The 24,031-nt window shown below is 46.0% G+C and overlaps 1 protein-coding gene across 5 annotated transcripts in view; it reads left to right on the forward strand.

Annotated features, from left to right (window-relative positions):
• CLCN3 (chloride voltage-gated channel 3) overlaps positions 1–24,031 on the forward strand; it is a 226,538-nt gene that overhangs the window by 120,677 nt on the left and 81,830 nt on the right. For all 5 annotated transcript variants that reach the window (XM_063920625.1, XM_063920627.1, XM_063920626.1 and 2 more), the window contains one exon: positions 20,779–20,936. In XM_063920625.1, the coding sequence (XP_063776695.1) occupies positions 20,779–20,936 (158 nt within the window). The remainder of the gene's footprint in view (positions 1–20,778; positions 20,937–24,031) is intronic.

Here is a 24,031-nt window from a genome sequence, read left to right on the forward strand (position 1 = left end):
TGTGTGTGTGTGTGTGTGTGTGTATATATATATATATATATATATATATATATATTGTAACACTGTAGGGGTGCAAGGCGCCTTTTCCTGGGGAATATGGCCGCACGCAGCAGCTGAGGAACAACACAAGTCCAGTTTCTGGTACAACTGACCCCGGCCAGTTTTATTGAAACAGAAAATAAAACAAACCCCAAAATAAAAATACCTTGCCTGTCCGGCACTAACTAAACATAAGATATTCCTAACTGTCACTAAACAAAACACAGAGTTCTTCAGTACATACTGTATAGCTTACTTGCATCAGAAAGCGTGTCTCTCACACACAGATCCTGCAGCCTTCCCAGGCAGTCTGCCCATACTAATCAGGTTAGAAGCACTATAACACTCTTACACAGCTGAAACCCTGATTAGCCCTCTGTGAGGCCAAAGACCCGAACTGGGCCCAATGTCTAGAACTCGCCTTATCTCTCTCTCAGAGCCTTTACCCAGCTTTTACAGCAAACTGAAAAGGTTCAGACAAAACAAAAAGCATTTTTCCTAGAAGTTAACATTTTCTAAAACATGTAAGACAAGAACCTGGGACAAATATACCTGCCCTCAAACACTATCCCAGTGTTCTTGTCACATATCCCCCTCCCCTGTTTCGACCTAGGGGCCGGAACACTTGTAGCCCCCAAACAGAAGATGCGAGACAATGCATCTGCGTTGGCCAATTGTGTTCCCGGTCTATGTTCGACAGTAAACTTAAAGTCCTGCAACGCTAGAAACCATCTAGTTACACGAGCATTCTTGCCTCTATTTACATACATCCATTTTAAAGGGGCATGGTCTGTCACTAGTCTGAATTGTCTACCCAAGAGGTAATATCTCAAGGTATCTAGTGCCCACTTAATGGCCAAAGCCTCCTTTTCCACAATGGCATACCTTTTTTTCATGCTCATTGAGTTTCCTACTCAAATAAATGATAGGGTGTTCGTCCCCATCTCTGGTTTGGGACAGCACAGCACCTATCCCTACCTCTGAGGCATCTGTCTGTACCACAAATTCTTTTGAAAAATCTGGTGTTATCAACACCGGTTGTGAACACAAAGCCACTTTTAACGCTTGGAACGCCTTTTCTGCATCAGGGTTCCATTTCACCACATTTGACTGCTTCCCTTTGGTAAGGTCTGACAACGGCACCGCTGTGGTCGCAAAATTAGGAATAAACCGTCTATAGTACCCAGTAATTCCCAAAAAAGCCCTTACCTGTTTTTTATTCACTGGACGAGGCCAGTTTTGAATAGCATCAACTTTATTCAATTGGGGCCTAATCAGACCTCTGCCTATGGTGAAGCCCAAGTATTTGACCTCCTCCATTGCGAGGCAGCACTTCTTTGGGTTAGCAGTTAACCCTGCCTCTCTGATTGAGTCCAGTACTGCTTGTACTTTAACCAAATGGGACCCCCAGTCTGTACTGTGAATTACCACATCATCCAAATAGGCAGCTGCATATTTTCTATGGGGCCTCAAAATTTTATCCATCGCCCGTTGAAAGGTTGCTGGAGCCCCATGCAACCCAAAGGGTAACATCTTATACTGGTACAGCCCCTCCGGAACCGAAAAGGCTGTTTTTTCTTTGGCGCTATCACATAAAGGTATTTGCCAGTAACCTTTGGTCAGGTCCAATGTGGTGAGAAACCTGGCTGTTCCCAGCCTTTCTACAAGCTCATCCACACGGGGCATGGGGTATGCGTCAAACTTGGACACCTCATTTAACTTACGAAAGTCATTACAGAAGCGTATGCTACCGTCGGGCTTCGGGATGAGCACTATGGGACTGGACCACTCACTGTTAGACTCCTCTATGACTCCCAGTTCTAACATGGTTTTAACTTCCTTAGAAATAGCTTCTCGCTGAGCTTCAGGAATCCTATATGGCTTTAAATGAACCCTGACCCCTGGTTCTGTGACAATGTCATGTTTTATTATGGTCGTTCGGCCAGGCAGCTCTGAAAATACCTCCCTATTTTGGATGAGAAATTCTTTAACCTGATTGTTCTGATCAGCTGATAATGTCTCTGACACCTTCACTGCGGGAAGCAACCGGGGTGAAGACACCGAAGGGCAAGGCTCCGCTGACAGAGACAACCTATCTTTCCAGGGTTTGATTAAGTTAACATGGTAGATCTGTTCGGGTTTTCTCTTTCCCGGCTGGTATACTTTGTAATTAACCTCATTCACTTTTTCCCTAATCTCAAATGGACCCTGCCATTTAGCTAGGAATTTGCTTTCCACAGTGGGTACCAAAACAAGAACTCTATCGCCAGGAGCAAATTCCCGTATCTTGGCACTCCGGTTATAGACCCTCTGTTGAGCACTTTGGGCCTGTTCCATGTGCTCTCTGACAACAGGTACCACGGCTGCAATCCTATCCTGCATTTGTGTTACATGCTCAATAACGCTTCTATAAGGAGTGGGCTGTCCTTCCCACGTCTCTTTGGCAATATCCAACAGCCCTCTGGGGTGTCTACCATACAACAAATCAAATGGAGAAAACCCCGTAGAGGACTGAGGAACTTCTCTGATGGCCATTAACAAGTAGGGCAACAAACAATCCCAGTTTTTCCCATCTCTCTCAACAACCTTTTTTAACATACTTTTTAATGTTTTATTAAACCTTTCCACCAACCCGTCAGTTTGGGGATGGTAGATGGACGTCCTGAGGTGAGTGACCTTAAATAACTTGCACAACTCTTTCATGATCCTTGACATAAATGGAGTACCTTGGTCAGTCAAAATTTCTTTTGGTATTCCCACTCTACTAAATACCTGCACCAGCTCCCTAGCTATCGCCTTGGTTGTGATAGTGCGTAAAGGGACAGCCTCAGGATATCGAGTGGCATAGTCCATAATTACCAGGATATACTGATGGCCCCGAGCAGACTTTAACAAGGGCCCCACGAGATCCATGGCTATTCTGTCAAACGGGACCTCTATAATAGGCATGGGAACTAGTGGGCTCCTGAAATGGGGTCTAGGGGCATGATACTGGCATTCAGGACAGGAAGAACAATATTCAGACACTTCTTTATAAACCCCTGGCCAAAAGAACCTTTGTAAAACTCTTTCAGTGGTTTTTTCTGCCCCTAAATGTCCTGCGGTAACGTGACTATGAGCTAAATCTAGTACCGTTCTCCGATAAGGCTGGGGAACTACCAGCTGTTCCACCACATCCTCACCCCTTTTGACAATGTGGTACAAGAGCTCATTACAGATGGCCATGTGGGGATACGTAACCCTGTCACCTGGTACCACAGGTTCCCCATTAACAATCTTAACATTCTCTCTAGCCTTTATTAAGGTAGGATCCTTTAACTGTTCAGACGCAAACAGATCCTTCTTTACCTCCAGGTCAGGCACGCTTTCAGTTCTAACTACTATGTCTCTGTTCCCGGCAAGAGGGTCCTCACTGGACTCCCCATCTGTCACTTCCCCAGCCAAACTAGCAAAAGGCAAAGGGCCAGAAAGTTCCGAAGACCCACGTACATCCATAAAATCACCGGTATTATCAACTGGCTTTTTACTTCTCACATCTGTTGATAACCGTGATTCCCACAGTTTCCAAAAATGAGGAAAATCCCTCCCTATTATGGCCTCATGCACCAAGGTAGGGACCAGTCCCACTTTAACCATTGCTGACCCACAACAAGTTTCTATATTCACCTCAGCAGTGGCATAATGTTGGGTATCCCCATGTATGCAAGTTACCCCAATAGGTATTTGCTGGACCTTTAAGGGGTTCACTAACCCAGCTTTCACGAGGGTAACTAAACTTCCTGAATCTAGCAAGGCCTCTACCCGGTTACCCTCTAAGAACACATCACACATTTGTTTTTCCAGCTCAGGTGAAGGTACCACAGTACAGGCTAACCTAGCAAAGAAAGACATTCTGCGACATTCAAAGGCAGCATCACAATGCATGGGTTCTTGCGTGACTGGGCAATTGGCAATAACATGACCTGGCATACCACACCTAAAACATTTAACCACACGATTATCAACCCGTTTGGGCAGCATAGACCGTTCTAGCCCCATTGGCCTGTCTCCAGGGCCAGTGTTTACAGTCTCTCCAGCCTTGCGTTCTCTTAACCGCCCAGCAACGTTTTCCCACGGAACAGTCTTACCAGTCTTTACTGAAGGGCGCTGTCGAGGATCTATGGGTTGCTGGGTGGTCATCAGTAGTTCCTCTGCTGCCAAATACCTCTCTACCATGTCCACTAATTGGTCAGCAGTACCCGGGTTTCCATGGCTCACCCACTTGCGCAGGACCATGGGCAAAGATCTCAAGTAGCGGTCCATGACGACTCTTTCCACCATCTGGGGACCAGTTAATGTCTCTGGCTGTAGCCATTTTTTTGTTAGCTGAATAAGGTCGTGCATCTGGGAGCGCGGAGGCTTCTCCATGGCGTACAGCCAACGGTGCACCCGTTGTGCTCGTACTGACAGCGTGACTCCCAGGCGGGTCAGGATCTCAGTCTTTAGTTTATCATAGTCCCGAGCCTCAGCAGGGCTTAAATCAAAGTAAGCTTTTTGGGGCTCACCTGACAGGAAAGGTGCCAGCAGACTGGCCCACTGTGCTTTCGGCCAGTTCTCACGCTCGGCAGTCCTTTCAAACGTGGTCAGATAGGCCTCCACATCATCAGCCTCTGTCATTTTCTGCAGGAAGTGACTGGCCCGTATAGAACTAGAGCTGGTTGGAGCACTGACGGCCACATCTCCAACCCGAGCTGCAAGTCTCTGCACCACTTCTGCTAAGGCCTCTCTATCCTGACGCTGTTGCCTGTAAAGTTCATCAACAACTGCCTGCTGTTGTCTCTTATTTTCCTCCATTGCCACCTGCTGCTGTCTGTTGGCCTCCTGCTGTAGTCTCCAATTTTCCTCCATTGCCACCTGCTGTTGTCTCCTATTTTCTTCCATTGCCACCTGCTGCTGTCGGTTGGCCTCCTGCTGAGCCGCTGTAGCTTGCAGCAAGGCTTTAAGCAGATCCTCCATGTCGACAGATTTTTCAGGCGGCTTTGTAGCTGCTTTCACCCAGGACATATATCAAACCCTCAGGGGTGAGTCTCAGTAACTTCACACTGGGCTGTATCTGCATAAACCACCGTTTTCTGCAGGCCTCACAAAGCTGCTGCTTTCACTTATGCGCAGAACGGGGTTGCTCGCATTCTCCACCAAGTTGTAACACTGTAGGGGTGCAAGGCGCCTTTTCCTGGGGAATATGGCCGCACGCAGCAGCTGAGGAACAACACAAGTCCAGTTTCTGGTACAACTGACCCCGGCCAGTTTTATTGAAACAGAAAATAAAACAAACCCCAAAATAAAAATACCTTGCCTGTCCGGCACTAACTAAACATAAGATATTCCTAACTGTCACTAAACAAAACACAGAGTTCTTCAGTACATACTGTATAGCTTACTTGCATCAGAAAGCGTGTCTCTCACACACAGATCCTGCAGCCTTCCCAGGCAGTCTGCCCATACTAATCAGGTTAGAAGCACTATAACACTCTTACACAGCTGAAACCCTGATTAGCCCTCTGTGAGGCCAAAGACCCGAACTGGGCCCAATGTCTAGAACTCGCCTTATCTCTCTCTCAGAGCCTTTACCCAGCTTTTACAGCAAACTGAAAAGGTTCAGACAAAACAAAAAGCATTTTTCCTAGAAGTTAACATTTTCTAAAACATGTAAGACAAGACAAATATACCTGCCCTCAAACACTATCCCAGTGTTCTTGTCACAATATATATATATAATCTGTGTGAGTCTCTGGGGGAAATTCAAATGTTATCGCACCCCCGATCTCCCGTTTAAAGTAACAGGAGATCCCGGTGCGGTATTCAAAGCCCCCCACTTATCAAGCTGATCGCGGCCATTACACTCAGGTTTAGGTGCGCAAAGCACATAATCCCGACTAAAGTATTGGGAACGAGCGTGAAAACGAGTCTCTTAACGCGCATTTCAGCTCGCTACCCACAGGGGTAGTGAGCTGAAATTAACTTGTTGCTTGGAAGCGACATTAAAATAGCTGCAGGCAGGCGCAAACATGGGAGGGAGGGTAGGGGACATTTGAATCCGGCCCTATGTATATGGAATATAATTTATTGAAATTGTAAATGGGGCTACCTGAACTTTGTGCTGTATCCTAGTGAAGGTAATGATTAGCAATAAATGGTTACTGCTGTTCTCAGGGTACAGTGCAAGGATTTCTGCAGTGCTGCCTGAAGATAATCTTGTCATCCTCTGCTGGCAACTGGCCACTCCTTCCCAATCTAGATTGTCACATGACACCATGACCTAGACAGCATTACAGTGTCTACAGAATCTGCTGCTTTTTCCTGGTAATCCACTATTGTTAGTAGATAACTATTGTATTTAATAAGCATCTTCCTGCATTGCGTTCCCTGGGTAACTAGAAATAACAAGGTCTCTGGGGGGGAATTCAGTTGGGAGCAAGGATTAGTGAGGTAAAAATTCTCGCTTGCTTACCTCGCGCTCAATTTTGGATTACCACGGTTATGCGCACTCCCAATACCGTAAGTATCTAGTATGCAAAAAAAAAAAAAAGATACTCCCCTCACCAGGGAGGTCTTTGGTGGGTTCTCCTCCATCTTTCAACTGTGAAGGTGGCCACTGGGAGTCATGGGGGGTTGCTGGGAGATTTGGTTCTCCCAGTGGCTGGCTCCGGGTCAGGGTCACACATGGTAGGGGTGAGGGGAGGGGAATAATACATACACTCATGCACACACTTACAGACACACAGTCTACATACCCCTGCTGCAGAGGACTGAATCCCGATGCTGGAGGCAGAAGACACTGCTTTGGAAGGTGAGTAATTAAGCTAATTGGAAACTTGCAATTGCTTACATAGTCCTCGTAAAGGGGGTGGAGTTGTGGAGTTGGGATATTTGCCGCTGGGGTCCCAGAGCATGTCCTGGTGATTTTTCTTAAAAGGAATGAAAAATCAGACTTGCTCTGGAGGTGCGAGATTAAAGTCAAAATCACTGTGTCTCATTTTAAGTCCTGTAATTGAATGGCTAAACCCCCAGCTGGTCTGTGCTCCAAACTAAATCCTCTTTGGTCCATGTAGTATCTACCATAATGTTTCCACCCAAGTACAACGGCAACTCACCCCTCTTACGGCTAATTATATTGACCCCTAAATACCACACTAATGTGATCTTTATTGAAAACTACTAAATAAATACCAGGGCCCGATGGTATTCACCCAAGGGTTCTAATGGAGCTTCACTCTGAACTGGCAAAACCGCTATCTTTGATCTTTAAGGATTCAGTTATATCAGGTATGGTTCCCAAAGACTGGCGTATAGCGGAAGTAGTGCCTATATTCAAAAAGGGAAGTAAAGCTGAACCAGGTAATTATAGACCAGTTAGTCTTACATCTATAGTGGGGAAAGTATTGGAAGGTATTCTAAGAGATAGTATTCAGAAGTTCCTTGAAGTCAATAAGGTCATTAAAAGGAATCAACATGGGTTTATGAAGGACAGATCCTGTCAAACCAACTTACTTGGCTTTTATGAAACAGTAAGCGCAAACCTAGATCAGGGTAAAGACCTGGATGTAATCTTTTTAGACTTTGCCAAAGCGTTCGATACTGTACCACACATGAGACTTATCTACAAGCTACAAGAATCAGGGCTAGGAAGCACAATATGCACTTGGGTCAAAAACTGGTTAGATAATAGGGAGCAGCGCGTTGTGGTTACTGGATCTTTTTCAACTTGGACTGAAGTGTTAAGTGGTGTGCCGCAAGGCTCAGTATTAGGACCGCTATTGTTCAATATTTTCATTAACGACCTAACAGAAGGTCTAGAGAGCATGGTGTCAATTTTTGCAGATGATACCAAATTGTGTAAGAATATAAATACAGAGGAGGATGCCGAGTCTCTTCAGAACGACTTAGTTAAATTAGAAGCATGGGCAGCCAAATGGAGAATGCGCTTCAACACAGACAAGTGTAAGGTAATGCACTGTGGTAACAAGAACAAAAATTACGCCTACCTACTAAATGGGGTAAAATTAAGGGATTCTGTACTGGAAAAGGACTTAGGTGTCCTCATAGATAGCAAGCTAAGCAGTAGTACCCAAAGTAGGACTGCAGCAAAGAAGGCTAATAAGATATTAGCATGCATAAAACGGGGTATTGATGCTAGGGACGAGAGTATTATACTCCCGTTATATAAATCACTAGTGAGGCCACACCTTGAATACTGTGTACAATTCTGGGCACCGTACTACAAAAAGGATATCCTGGAGCTAGAAAAGGTACAGAGGAGGGCGACCAAATTAATTAAGGGCATGGAGACGATGGAATACAAGGAAAGGCTTGAAAGACTAGGCATGTTTACACTGGAAAAGCGGAGACTAAGAGGGGATATGATCAACATCTACAAATATATAAGGGGACAATACACAGAGCTTGCGCGGGACCTGTTTTTGGTTAGATCAACACAGAGGACTCGTGGACACTCGCTCAGGTTAGAGGAGATTCCGCACAATACGTCGTAAAGGCTTTTTCACTGTAAGGACAATACGTGTTTGGAATTCCCTGCCCGAGGGAGTTGTAATGGCGGAATCTGTCAACACCTTTAAGAATGGGTTAGATAAATTCCTAATGGATAAGGATATCCAGGGGTATGGTGCATAGTCATGCATTATAGTTACTATAAATAGGGAAAAAATGCAACGGCTGACAGCAGCATCAGTCAGAAATTTTAGTCAAATCATCATGCATAGAAGACCACAAATAGGTTGAACTCGATGGACAATTGTCTTTTTTCAACCTCAGATACTATGTTACTATGTTATACAGCTTATAGTGCATTTATATTACCAGTTAGTTTTTTTATATTTTGTTATGTTTATAGTTACTAATTAATTGTATTATTATAGCACACAGTAATACCATTTTTATACATAAGATTTCCTGCGCAGCGCTGCCTTGTCTTTATTTTTATTTTTTGGGCTTAACTACCATTTTTCCTAGATGATGGTATGTTAAGAAGAAAATGGAGATTTTGTAGTTACATGTTCAGTCATCTCCCCAAAGTAGGGTACTGGACAGTTAAACATTAATTATTTAAAGTATTTGCATTAAGAAGAAATCGGCAAACAAGGGATTATCAAGACAGAAACAGATTCTATCTGAGACAATCTCCTATCCCACCAGACCTCTCTAAGCAACAGTGATAAATGCACTATCCTTTCAGAGCTCTGCAGAGCATTGTTACAGTGAGACAATTGCAGAAGATTGCATGGTTGGACAGGCCATGTGTGAGACCGATCAAGCAAAACAATATGCCAACTAATTTTATAGAATTTATTTTTATTATTGTTAAATGGAATGATACGCCACAGGAGTAGGGTAGATGAGCCTTCGCGAGTATAGTATGCTGCTGAGACTGGTTAAAGGGGTCTTGCACACAGCCAGAGAAGGATGATGCCGGTGGTACCCATACTTGTCAGTCAGACCGCCAGATGGTGAAGACGATTTGAAGGAGGCGGGCCTGGATCCTGGAAGTAATCAATGGAGGAGGGGGGTACCCCACACTTTTTTTTTTCTTCTCTGAAACAACCATTAATGACTAAAATTTCCTGTCCCCAGCCACAATGATTTTAATAGTCTTCCCTCTCCCATTCAACATTGCCACTGATATATTTCCCCCACGTCGTAATAAATCTACCACACACACACACACACACACACACACACACACACACACACACACACACACACACACATATTCTTTCAGCAGATTGTTTCAGCAGATACAGATTGGAGGTCTGCTGAAAAATTGGATGAGCGGTTAGACATGTATTGGATGCAGAATCTGTGAGCAGGTTTCCAGTAGGATCGTGTAAACAGTCTGATCTCCTGAGGATTAGACAAGTGTGTGCTCATCTTAACTCCTACCATGCTTAGGCACTCCTCAATAAGCTTATATGACACATTATAGGGGGAATTAAATTGTTTTTGCGGGTCCCTGCACGCCGGCAGCTATTCAAATGTTTTTGAAGGCATGAGGCCTTCATTTCAGCTAGCTACCCTGGGAGGTGGCGAGCTGAAATGCGTGAAAAGGGACCCATTCGTTTAGTTGGGTTTTTCCGCTTTATGTGGCTAGACCTGACTGATATGGGCACGATATAGGGGAACAATTGAATATCGCCCCGCGATCTCCCGTTACTTTGGACAGGAGATCAGGCGCGAGTAAACAATTGAATCCCCCCCTATGAGGTTTAATACCAGCCTCCTTGCTAGGCACAGGTAATTCTAAACTCCTCCCTGTATAGAAGCTCTAGGGGAAAAAGATCTGGCTTGTTTATGAGTTGGACTTGTTGACAAGTATACTTTGGGATTCTTCAATGCCATTCCAGCAAACCTGTCGGTGACACTGCACACCCACTGCACTGCACAGCACTGTCACCTTTTACATTGATTCAGAGTCCAGACATTACCCCCCGCGATATCACCCACTCTATCCGTAACATTAGCCATCTCGAGACTTCCAGGCCGGCAGCCCAGGTGCTTTGTTGCAGAGTTAGGGCCTCTGAGGATCTGGGCGCGGCTGTAGCGGGGAGGCACTTCTGTGACATCACGTGCAGAGGAGCCTCCGGGGCTCAGAGAGTATGCGGCGCAGGGAGGGCTATGAAAGCCTTCCGCTGCACCGCTTTTATACACATCTATGCCGGTGGCCGTAGCAGCTTTTGTTCCACCTGCGCCGCGGTTAGGCAGTGGGGATTGTTTTATGCCGGAGGTGGCAGGTGGACTGGCAGCAGGACATAGGGGGTCATTCCGACCTAATCGTAGCTGTGCTAAATTTAGCACAGCTACAATCACTTACTCTGACATGCGGGGGGGGGGGACACATGCCCCGCATGTCAGGCCGCCCCCCCGCCCCCAACTCACAAGTACAAAAGCATTGCACAGCGGCGGTGCATTTGTACTCGAAGAGCAACACCCAGCCAGCGCAGCTCCTACGGCTGGCTGGGAGTTACTCGTCGGTGCCCTGGTCGCAGCAGCTGCATTGGCCGGACCGTTCCCACAAAACGGCGGCCAAACGCTGCCGTGCCCCCCTCCTGCCCAGCGACCGCCTCTGCCTGTGAATCAGGTGCCGGCGCATGCGCTGTTCTGACCTGATTGGTGAACTGAGATGAACTGCAGCGAGCGGTCAGGTCAGAATGACCCCCATAGGACGCTGCAGTAAAAGGGTTCCCCCCCCCCCCCCCCCCCCCCCCCCTTATCTAAAGGACAGAGACTTGCTGCAGTGGCATACCCTCCAGCTGGACCTTTTTGGCAGATACAGGACCTTTTTTTTTTATGGTCTGTACCGATTTTTGGCTGTCCAAACTTCCATTGAAAGTATAGGAAAAGGGGCGTGGCCACGTCACTACCCTTGACCACGCCCCTTTTTCGAATTTGTCCCGATTTTTATGTGTAAATTGAAGGAGGGTATGTTGCTGCAGATGCAGTGGGCCTATTTTGGGGTGTGGACCTGGAGCTGCAGCTCCATCAGCCCCATTGTGAATCCTGATCTGGGAACACACAGCAGTCAAAAGGCAGAGCCTCCCATTGGATGTAACCTGTGTGGGATGGTGTTTCTCGCCCAATCAGCTGTTGACTTGGTGTGTTAGACCTGCTGCTAACCCAATGAGAGCTCCTAGCCACGCCCAGCATTATACACACAGGCACAGAGTTACAGATCTGGGCAATTATATAGGAGATGGTAGAGATGCAGGTCTAAGGGGGGAGTAAGTGGAGGAAAAAGGTGTACCTAAACATAAAATAACCTTATTTACAATGTGGGACTCTCCCAGTGGTGACACTGCACTGACGGAAATTTACTTTATATGTTTAATTTTTCAAGACTGCATTAGAACTTACTTTTAGACTACAAACTTCTCCTGATACACCCGCTTGACATGCTGCTGGTGTTTAGGGGCAGAGTTTGGAAGCATGATTGACATGCTGCTGCTGTTTGGAGGCGGATATTGGTAGCATTCTAGAAAATGGGAGAGTCTGCCCACACACTGCATATCTGAGGTTATAACCCTGCGGCTGCGACATTCGCACATTTTTGCACATCCATTGTTTATGGTATCACAGCTGCGAATACCATATTTAATCATTTAACAAACAAATGAGTTGTCTATGCTGTGGCATTCAGTTCTTTATAATATCTTATCGTGGCTCTTAACTCTTCTTATAGTACAATATTGTCTGTTTTCACAAAATTATTGTATGCGAATAATCGGCATGTATGATGTCGAAGTCGAAAATATTATCCCCACATGCATCAAGTGCAAACCCCACACAGAGTGGCCTCCGTGCGTGTTCTGACGTGCGTGTGCTTGCCCGCACGTTGCGTACATTGGCTCACGAAGTCCTGCGTATGAACGAAAAAAACAAGGGAGTAGAGAGCGCAAGCAGACTGAATTAGCAATATTTAATTAAAACTGCACAAGGAATACAATATTTCTCTATCGTCCTAGTGGATGCTGGGGTTCCTGAAAGGACCATGGGGAATAGCGGCTCCGCAGGAGACAGGGCACAAAAAGTAAAGCTTTTGGATCAGGTGGTGTGCACTGGCTCCTCCCCCTATGACCCTCCTCCAAGCCTCAGTTAGATTTTTGTGCCCGGCCGAGAAGGGTGCAATCTAGGTGGCTCTCCTAAAGAGCTGCTTAGAAAAGTTTAGCTTAGGTTTTTTATTTTACAGTGAGTCCTGCTGGCAACAGGATCACTGCAACGAGGGACTTAGGGGAGAAGAAGTGAACTCACCTGCGTGCAGGATGGATTGGCTTCTTGGCTACTGGACATTAGCTCCAGAGGGACGATCACAGGTACAGCCTGGATGGTCACCGGAGCCTCGCCGCCGGCCCCCTTGCAGATGCTGAAACGAGAAGAGGTCCAGAATCGGCGGCAGAAGACTCCTCAGTCTTCTTAAGGTAGCGCACAGCACTGCAGCTGTGCGCCATTTTCCTCTCGGCACACTTCACACGGCAGTCACTGAGGGTGCAGGGCGCTGGGAGGGGGGCGCCCTGGGAGGCAAATGAAAACCTTTTTTTGGCTAAAAATACCTCACATATAGCCTCCGGGGGCTATATGGAGATATTTAACCCCTGCCAGAATCCGTTAAGAGCGGGAGACGAGGCAGCCGAAAAAGGGGCGGGGCCTATCTCCTCAGCACACAGCGCCATTTTCCCTCACAGAAAGGCTGGAGGGAAGGCTCCCAGGCTCTCCCCTGCACTGCACTACAGAAACAGGGTTAAAACAGAGAGGGGGGGCACTAATTTGGCGTTAGAAATATATAAAAAAGATGCTATAAGGGAAAACACTTATATAAGGTTGTCCCTATATAATTATAGCGTTTTTGGTGTGTGCTGGCAAACTCTCCCTCTGTCTCTCCAAAGGGCTAGTAGGTCCTGTCCTCTATCAGAGCATTCCCTGTGTGTGTGCTGTGTGTCGGTACGTGTGTGTCGACATGTATGAGGACGATGTTGGTGAGGAGGCGGAGCAATTGCCTGTAATGGTGATGTCACTCTCTAGGGAGTCGACACCGGAATGGATGGCTTATTTAGGGAATTACGTGATCATGTCAACACGCGCCAAGGTCGGTTGACGACATGAGACGGCCGACAAACAATTAGTACCGGTCCAGACGTCTCAAAAACACCGTCAGGGGTTTTTAAAACGCCCGTTTACTTTAGTCGGTCGACACAGACACAGACAGGGACACTGAATCCAGTGTCGACGGTGAATAAACAAACGTATTCCTTATTAGGGCCACACGTTAAGGGCAATGAAGGAGGTGTTACATATTTCTGATACTACAAGTACCACAAAAGAGGGTATTATGTGGGATGTGAAAAAACTACCGTAGTTTTTCCTGAATCAGATAAATTAAATGAAGTGTGTGATGATGCGTGGGTTCCCCCCGATAGAAAATATGGGCGGTATACCCTTTCCCGCCAGAAGTTATGGCGCGTTGGGAAACACCCCTTAGGGTGGATAAGGCGCTCACACGCTTATCAGAACAAGTGGCGGTACCGTCTATAGATAGGGCCGTCCTCAAGGAGCCAGCTGACAGGAGGCTGGAAAAATATCATAAAAAGTATATACACACATACTGGTGTTATACTGCGACCAGCGATCGCCTCAGCCTGGATGTGCAGAGCTGGGGTGGCTTGGTCGGATTCCCTGACTAAAAATATTGATACCCTTGACAGGGACAGTATTTTATTGACTATAGAGCATTTAAAGGATGTATTTCTATATATGCGAGATGCACAGAGGGATATTTGCACTCTGGCATCAAGAGTAAGTGCGATGTCCATATCTGCCAGAAGATGTTTATGGACACGACAGTGGTCAGGTGATGCAGATTCCAAACGGCACAAAGGTGTATTGCCGTATAAAGGAAGAGGAGTTAATTGGGGTCGGTCCATCGGACCTGGTGGCCACGGCAACTGCTGGAAAATCCACCGTTTTTACCCTAAGTCACATCTCTGCAGAAAAAGACACCGTCTTTTCAGCTTCAGTCCTTTCGTCCCTATAAGAGTCATATCTGCCCAGGGATAGAGGAAAGGGAAGAAGACTGCAGCAGGCAGCCCATTCACAGGAACAGAAGCGTTCCACCGCTTCTGACAAGCTCTCAGCATGACGCTGAGACCGTACAGGACCCCTGGATCCTACAAGTAGTATCCCAGGGGTACAGTTTGGAATGTCGAGACGTTTCCCCTGCGCAGGCTCCTGAAGTCTGCTTTACCAAGGTCTCCCTCCGACAAGGAGGCAGTATGGGAAAAAATTCACGAGCTGTATTCCCAGCAGGTGATAATTAAATTACCCCTCCTACAACAAGAAAAGGGGGTATTATTCCACACTATATTGTGGTACTGAAGCCAGAAGGCTAGGTGAGACCTATTCTAAATCTAAAAAAAATTTGAACACTTACAAAGGTTCAAATCAAGATGGAGTCACTCAGAGCAGTGATAACGAACCGGGAAGAAGGGGACTATCTGGTGTCCCGAGACATCAGGGATGCTTACCTCCATGTCCCAAATTTGCCCTTATCACTAAGGGTACCTCAGGTTCGTGGTACAGAACTGTCACTATCAGTTTCAGACGCTGCCGTTTGGATTGTCTACGGCACCCCGGGTCTTTACCAAGGTAATGGCCGAAATGATGGTTCTTCTTCGAAGAAAAGGCGTCTTAATTATCCCTTACTTGGACGATCTCCTGATAAGGGCAAAGTCCAGGGAACAGTTGGAGGTCGGAGTAGCACTATCTCGGATACTGTTACAACAGCAGGGGTGGATTCTAAATATTCCAAAATCGCAGCTGATCCCGACAACAAGTCTCCTGTGCTTAGGGATGATTCTGGACACAGTCCAGAAAAAGGTGTTTCTCCCGGAAGAGAAAGCCAGGGAGTTATCCGAGCTAGTCGGGAACCTCCTAAAATCAGTGCATCATTGCACAAGGGCCATGGTAAAAAAATGGTGACTTCCTTCGAAGCAATTCCAGTCGGCAGATTTCATGCAAGAACTTTTCAGTGGGATCTGCTGGACAAATGGTCCGGATCGCATCTTCAGATGCATCAGCGGATAACCCTATATCCAAGGACAAGGGTGTCTCTCCTGTGGTGGTTACAGAGTGCTCATCTTCTAGAGGGCCGCAGATTCGGCATTCAGTTTTGGATGTTGGTGACCACGGAGGCCAGCCCGAGAGGCTGGGGAGCAGTCACACAAGGAAAAAATTTCCAGGGAGTGTGATCAAGTCTGGAGATTTTTCTCCACATAAATATAGCTAAGGGTAAATTTATAATGCTCTAAGCTTAGCAAGACCTCTGCTTCAAGGTCAGCCGGTATTGATCCAGTGGGATAAAACATCACGGCAGTCGCCCACGTAAATAGACAGGGCGACACAAGAAGCAGGAGGGCAGTGGCAAAAACTGCAAGGACTTTTCGCTGGGCGGAAAATCATGTGATAGCACTGTCAGCAGTGTTTCATTCCGGGAATGGAAACTGGGAAGCAGACTTCCTCAGTAGGCACGACCTCCACCCGGCAGAGTGGGAACTTCATGGGGAAGTTTTCCACATAATTGTAAACCGTTGGGAATTACCAAAGGTGGACATGATGGCGTCCCGTCTGAACAAAAAAAACGGGACAGGTATTGCGCCAGGTTAAGAGACCCTCAGGCAATAGCTGTGGACGTTCTGGTAACACCGTGGGTGTACAGTCGGTGTATGTGTTCCATCCTCTGCTTTTCATACCTAAGGTACTGAGAATTATAAGACGTAGAGGAGTAAGAACTATACTCATGGCTCCGGATTGGCCAAGAAGGACTTGGTACCCGGAACTTCAAGAGATGCTCACAGAGGACTTATGGCCTCTGCCGCTAAGAAGGGACTTGTTTCAGCAAGTACCATGTCTGTTCCAAGACTTACCGCAGCTGCGTTTGACGGCATGGCGGTGGAACGCCGGATCCTAAGGGAAAAGGCATTCAGGAAGAGGTCATTCCTACCCTGGTCAAAGCCAGAAAGGAGGTGACCGCACAACATTATCACCACATGTGGCGAAAATATGTTGCGTGGTGTGAGGCCAGGAAGGCCCCACGAAGAAATTTCAACTCTGTCGATTCCTGCATTTCTTGCAAACAGGAGTGTCTATGGGCCTCAAATTGGGGTCCATTAAGGTTCAAATTTCGGCCCTGTCGATTTTTCTTCCAGAAAGAATTGGCTTCAGTTCCTGAAGTCCAGAAGTTTGTCAAGGGAGTATTGCATATACAACCCCCTTTTGTGCCTCCAGTGGCACTGTGGGATCTCAACGTAGTTCTGGGATTCCTCAAAACACATTGGTTTAAAACCAGTCAAATCTGTGGATTTGAAGCATCTCGCATGAAAAGTGAACATGCTCTTGGACCTGGCCTGGACCAGGCGAGTGTCAAATTGGTGTTTTTTTTCTCAAAAAAGCCCATATCTGTTTGTCCATTCGGACAGGGCAGAGCTGCGGACTCGTCCCCAGTTCTCTCCCTAAGGTGGTGTCAGTGTTTCACCTGAACCAGCTTATTGTGGTGTCTTGCGCCTACTAGGGACTTGGAGGACTCCAAGTTGCTAGATGTGGTCAGGGCCCTGAAAATATAGGTTCCAGGACGGCTGGAGTCAGGAAAACTGACTTGCTGTTATCCTGTATGCACCCAACAAACTGGGTGCTCTTGCTTTTAAGCAGACTTTTGCTAGTTGGATGTGTGATACAATTCAGCTTGCACATTCTGTGGCAGGCCTGCCACAGCCAAAATATGTAAATGCCCATTCCACAAGGAAGGTGGGCTCATCTTGGGCGGCTGCCCGAGGGGTCTCGGCTTTACAACTTTGCCGAGCGGCTATTTAGTCAGGGGCAAAACACGTTTGTAAAATCCTACAAATTTGATACCCTGGCTAAGGAGGACCTGGAGTTCTCTCATTCGGTGCTGCAGAGTCATCCGCACTCTCCCGCCCGTTTGGGAGCTTTGGTATAATCCCCATGGTCCTTTCAGGAACCCCAGCATCCACTAGGACGATAGAGAAAATAAGAATTTACTTACCGATAATTCTATTTCTCGGAGTCCGTAGTGGATGCTGGGCGCCCATCCCAAGTGCGGATTATCTGCATTACTTGTACATAGTTACAAAAATCGGGTTATTATTGTTGTGAGCCATCTTTTCAGAGGCTCCGCTGTTATCATACTGTTAACTGGGTTCAGATCACAGGTTGTACAGTGTGATTGGTGTGGCTGGTATGAGTCTTACCCGGGATTCATAAATCCTTCCTTATTGTGTACGCTCGTCCGGGCACAGTACCTAACTGAGGCTTGGAGGAGGGTCATAGGGGGAGGAGCCAGTGCACACCACCTGATCCAAAAGCTTTACTTTTTGTGCCCTGTCTCCTGCGGAGCCGCTATTCCCCATGGTCCTTTCAGGAACCCCAGCATCCACTACGGACTCCGAGAAATAGAATTATCGGTAAGTAAATTCTTATTATTATATATATATGTGTAATTGATAAAACATAAAATTATGAACAAATGGGATCCTCCAGCTTACAGTCCATTTAATGCAATAATGGATTCCAAATTAGACAGTCAAACGCTCCTTCTATTTAGAGCAATGAGTTCATCAATTTGTGTTTAAATAACTTTTTTTGCAAATTATTCACTTCTAAAAAGTTATTTAATCCGGAAAATCACTTATATTGGATTATCAGATAACAGATGTGCTGCTTGTTCCAGCACTTTATATTCCAAAAGGATAGCAGCTTTGTATATAGAAATCCGTCTTCCAGTGTGCTTTACAGCGGCTCCGTCTACCGCTCTCCCTAAAGCACACTTATGGAATCTTTCAATAAATAGCCGCTTACCGCATCCGGATGCGTTCAGCTTCACGGCACTGAAAATCACCATGCACCAGACGGCTGTACCGCAAACTCCCGAGTGGAATAGATGACGGCCACGGTCCCCGTTTAGCAAGGCGGACCACTGCAGGTGGCTGTGGTGAAAGCGGATCCACTGGTGCGGTGCAGAAATTGTGATGAATATCCAAAGCACAAATGGAGAGTGCCGGGATCCCAAGTCCGAATAAACCCTGACGCGTTTCTCGACCTACGTACACTGGTCGTTTCCCTCTGAGGAAACGACCAGTGTACGTAGGTCGAGAAACGCGTCCGGGTTTATTCGGACTTGGGATCCCGGCACTCTCCATTTGTGCTTTGGATATTCATCACAATTTCTGCACCGCACCAGTGGATCCGCTTTCACCACAGCCACCTGCAGTGGTCCGCCTTGCTAAACGGGGACCGTGGCCGTCATCTATTCCACTCGGGAGTTTGCGGTACAGCCGTCTGGTGCATGGTGATTTTCAGTGCCGTGAAGCTGAACGCATCCGGATGCGGTAAGCGGCTATTTATTGAAAGATTCCATAAGTGTGCTTTAGGGAGAGCGGTAGACGGAGCCGCTGTAAAGCACACTGGAAGACGGATTTCTATATACAAAGCTGCTATCCTTTTGGAATATAAAGTGCTGGAACAAGCAGCACATCTGTTATCTGATAATCCAATATAAGTGATTTTCCGGATTAAATAACTTTTTAGAAGTGAATAATTTGCAAAAAAAGTTATTTAAACACAAATTGATGAACTCATTGCTCTAAATAGAAGGAGCGTTTGACTGTCTAATTTGGAATCCATTATTGCATTAAATGGACTGTAAGCTGGAGGATCCCATTTGTTCATAATTTTATGTTTTATCAATTACACATATATATATAATATATTGTATTCCTTGTGCAGTTTTAATTAAATATTGCTAATTCAGTCTGCTTGCGCTCTCTACTCCCTTGTTTTTTTTGTTGTCTTTGTAGGTTTGCTAATACCTATACTTTTGAGAGCAGCGAGCAGCATATCAGCCTAGGCTCTTAGAGGCGCCTTTATTTTCTCTTTTGGAGTTTTCCTGCGTATGAACGTGTGGTATGAGTAAATACGGTAGCATTCGCATGGAAAAGCCACAAAGACACATATCTGATATTTAATCCACATAGTGGATAATTTACACACAGCATACACACACCACACCAGCAGGTTACATTTACTTTGGAAGTATAACAACAGAGGGATTCAACCTTAGAGGATATGAGGGGACAGAATTAGGTTAGGATGTGGTGTTTGGTATCCAGCTGTACAGTATTTCAAGGGCAATATTCCGATGGCAGTCTGCAGAATGTAGCACGCTCCTGCGCATAGATATGCGCAGGAATATATTATTAATATCACACTGTATGTACTGTATTCTTGATATTCGGCGGGAACCCAGAGGAGGACACCTGCAATTACACCTGGACCAGGCATCACCCACCTATTCAAACCGACCTATGACCCCTCATGTACTGTAAATGACCAGCCCTTTGACCTATTAAAGAAGAGATTGCAGTTTCCTTTGTTTCATGCTTTGGACTATTGTATAAAAACCAAGCCTCCTGGCCGGCCTCAATCTATTCTCTGAAGGTCATCTATCCAGATTGACTGAGGACCGGAACCGGGTGGCACAGGCGAACAAACGTATGTATCCATTGGTTGTAGCTTCTTCTCTGCAATAGTGTTGTATTTCTCTGTGAACCCCCTTTTAAGTAAATATTTGTTGCTGCGTTGGACCACAACATAACATATACAATTGGTGTCGCATTCCTTTCCTGTTAGGGGTTAAAGTGTATTCAGCCGCACATGTAGCTACTTTGTGCTTACAGCGTGATGGCGTGCTTACACAACGTGTACGCATTTCATAGAGGTTTAACACACACACGCTTAGAGGTCACAGCGGCCTGAACATTTCTGTATTTAGTTATTGCTTTTTCCTGTAAGTTAAACGAACTTAACAATGATTTTGAAAAACTAAAATAATATTTAACATTCAAAATATTTATCAAACGTTTGGTGAGAGCTCGGTTATCGTAGATGTATTTTTTGTTTATTTTGACTGCTATATAGCCAACTTTAACTAAATTGCCTTCTCTAAAGCAGAAACTTGGGCTATATAAGGATGAATAACATTTTATTTCAATTTTGGCAGGATTTTTTTTTTTTTTTTTTTTTCCATTTTCTAATTCTAAATCATGAAATTGTCTATTGTACAGACCATGGCAAGATTTAGTGGTGCTTATAACCACAAACTTTCTTCTCTTTTGGATTTCTTCTCAGGAACACATTACACTATGACTAACGGTGGAGCCATCAACAGCACAACCCACTTGCTGGACTTGTTGGATGAGCCTATTCCAGGAGTTGGTACTTATGATGATTTCCATACCATTGATTGGGTGCGAGAGAAATGCAAAGACCGGGAGCGTCACAGACGGGTATATATCCAGATTACATCATCTTGTTAGCGGTTTATTTCTGTATAGCATTTAACATCTTCCTTGAGTTGTTAGCATAAATGATAGATTTAACACGATTTTTCCATGATAGATGCCATGTATTAATGTGCTGTTGATTATTGTATAACTGAGGAGTCGGACACCGCTCTGGAGTCTGAGAGGTACTAAATATGGCGACACAAGGTATCCGCAGCGACCATTACAGAGTGCATAAACAAATGAGCAAAACAAGAAAACAGCACCTACAGATCAAAACAATATAGAACACGTACGGAAAACCAGGGGTTAGGTGCCATCAAAGGGACTATGGAGTATAAGGTAGTGTAATCAAGAGAAGGAAAGGCACATGAGAGAAGGCCCTGCTCTTGCAAGCTTACAATCTAAAAAGTGAAGGTCTAACAGACCTGGGTGAACAGTGAGCGTAGACAAAAGGTTAGGAGGAGAGTTGGCTGGGTTTGGTGAAGAAGTGGGTCTTGAGAGCCCGTTTAAAGTTTTGTAGAGAAGTGGAGAGTTGCATGGGGAAAGGTAGAGAATGCCAGAGATAGGGAGCAGCATGTGCAAAATGTTTAGGCAGGAGTCGGAGGAGGTTTTCAGTTGGCAGGAGAGGCGTTGTGCATTAGCAGAGCGAAGTGGACAGGTGGGATTGTAAAGAGAGATAAGGTCAGAGATGTAAGAACGAGAAGAGTGGGCGAGAGCTTTGTAGGTGAGTGTAAGAATTGGATTCTGAATGGGAAGGGTAGCCAGTGAAGTTCCTGCAAGGGGCGGTGGACGTAGTATGTTTGGTGAGGAAGATGAGACGGGCAGCAGTATTGAGGATAGATTGGAGTGGAGAGAGACATTTGTCAGGGAGGCCAGATAGGAGGAGATTAACATAGTCCAATCTGGAGATTACTCCAAGACAGCGCACTTGGGAGCTAGAGGAGATAGTAGTGCCATCAGTGAATAATGAAATTGTGGGAGGTGAGGTTATGTGGGAGGGAGGGAGGGAAGATCATCAGCTCTGTCTTAGAAATGTTAATTTAAGAAAGCTCTGGGACATCCAGGATGAGATAGCAAAGAGACAGTTGGAGATACGAGTGAGAAGAGCGGGTGAAAGGTCAGGGGAGGAAAGGTATATTTGAGTAACATCAGCATAGAGATGATATTGTAAGTCAAATGAGCTAATATGCTTACCTAATGAGAATGTCTAGAGGTAGATAAAGAACAGAACCTTGGACACCTACTGGTAGAAGTGTGTGGCGCGGGGGGGGGGGGGCTGCAGGTGGAGCCATGAGAGGAGACAGAGACGGAATGGTCAGAAAGCTAGGAGGACATCCAGGAGAGGGCAGTATCACACAGACCAAGAGAGTACAGGATTTGCAGGAGTATAGGGTGGTCCACAGTGTCAAATGCAGCAGAGAGGACAAGGAAAATAAGCAGAGAGTAGTGGCCCTTGGATTTAGCAGCAAGGAGGTTATTGCAGACTTTCATGAGGGCAGTTTAAATGGAGCGGAGAAGGCAAAACCAGACTGGAATGGGTCAAGCAGTGAGTGGGAGGAAAGAAAGACATTGAGGCGGTTGTAGGCAAGGAGTTTGGAGGCAAAAGGTAGGAGAGAGAGATGGGTCGGTAGTTGAAGAGAGTGGTTGGATTAAGGTTTCTAAGAATAGGGGAGAATAGTGCATGCTTTAAGGCAGTGGGGACAGTGCCTGATGACAGTGAGAGATGTAGTAGATTGGCAAGATAGGAACAGGCAGAAGAAGAGAGGTAGCAGAGGCGGGATAGGGTCAAAAGGAGAGGTGAAGGGGTAAGAACAGAAGAGGACCATGACTCGCTCTCCAGATACAGGGAAAGATGTCCGAGTTGGTAGGTGGGGTGGGGGAGTCAGGTAATTGAGGCTCTTGAAGTACGATCATTTAGAGAGGGAAAGGGCAACATTGTAGGATGAGATAAATTTGTTATGGAGGAAATCTGCTTTACAACGTGATTTCCCCCACTATCGCTCAGCGGTACGTGTGCATTTCTGTATATATCTGGTGCATTTGGAGTGCCAGTGCTGAGGTGTTGATCTGTGAAGGTGAATAGTGGTCAGTGGGGAGGTAGAGATGGAGTGGAGAGATAAGTTAAAGGAGAGCAGGTGATGGTCAGAGAGGGGGGACAGGGAGTTGGAGAAATCCAGAATATCACAGAAGTGAGTGAAGACCAGATCCAGTGAGCTCCCATTCACTTGGGTGGGGGAGGAGGTCTACTGGCAGAGACCAAGCGAAGATGTGAGGTTAAGGAGTTTAGAGGCAGAGTATTTAGTGGGGATATCAATTGCGAAGTTGAAATCGCCTAAGATAATGGAGGGAATGTCAGAAGAGAGAGAGTGAGGAAGCCAGGAAGCAAAATTGTCAACGAATTTGGATGGAATGCCAGGGGGCAGAAAATGACAGATACTGTACCTGGGTTTTTGCCCATGAACATGCATCGGCTCAGGTTTTTGCTATGTGTGAACAGAAACTACCCAGGTCGAAGTCCCGAGTCCACGATCCTGCTTTCTACCAAGGGTGTGACCCGAGTCGCCTCTAGTGTGAACGCATTCAACCTGGGTTTTTAGACCTGGGCTGGAAGAAAAGTATGTGATTGGCTGTAACATAACCCATCTAAGTTTACACTATTACACAGTAGACTGTGCAAATACTATATACTTACAGGAAGTTCACACACGAGAATTGCAGATCTGACACTGAGGAATGTTAATACTGGCTGATAGCTGGGTATGGGAGGGGGAATGTGAGTGGGAGCACTTTAGTAAGAAAAAATAAAAATATTACCTAGTAATACTAGCCATATATCTGACCAACTTTCCTCCAACCATCCAACTGACCAACCACCCAACTTGTATGTCCAACTAAAACGCTGCCCCACACACCTAACAAACTTTCTCATACGTCCTAGAGGATGCTGGGGATGACATCAAGACCATGGGGTATAGATGGGATCCGCAGGAGACATGGGCACTCTAAAGACTTTTCATTGGATGTGAACTGGCTCCTCCCCCTATGCCCCTCCTCCAGACTTCAGTTTTAGAAATGTGCCCAGGTCGACTGGATGC

Source organism: Pseudophryne corroboree, chromosome 1, assembly GCF_028390025.1.
Source record: "Pseudophryne corroboree isolate aPseCor3 chromosome 1, aPseCor3.hap2, whole genome shotgun sequence".
Classification (NCBI taxonomy): domain Eukaryota; kingdom Metazoa; phylum Chordata; class Amphibia; order Anura; family Myobatrachidae; genus Pseudophryne; species Pseudophryne corroboree.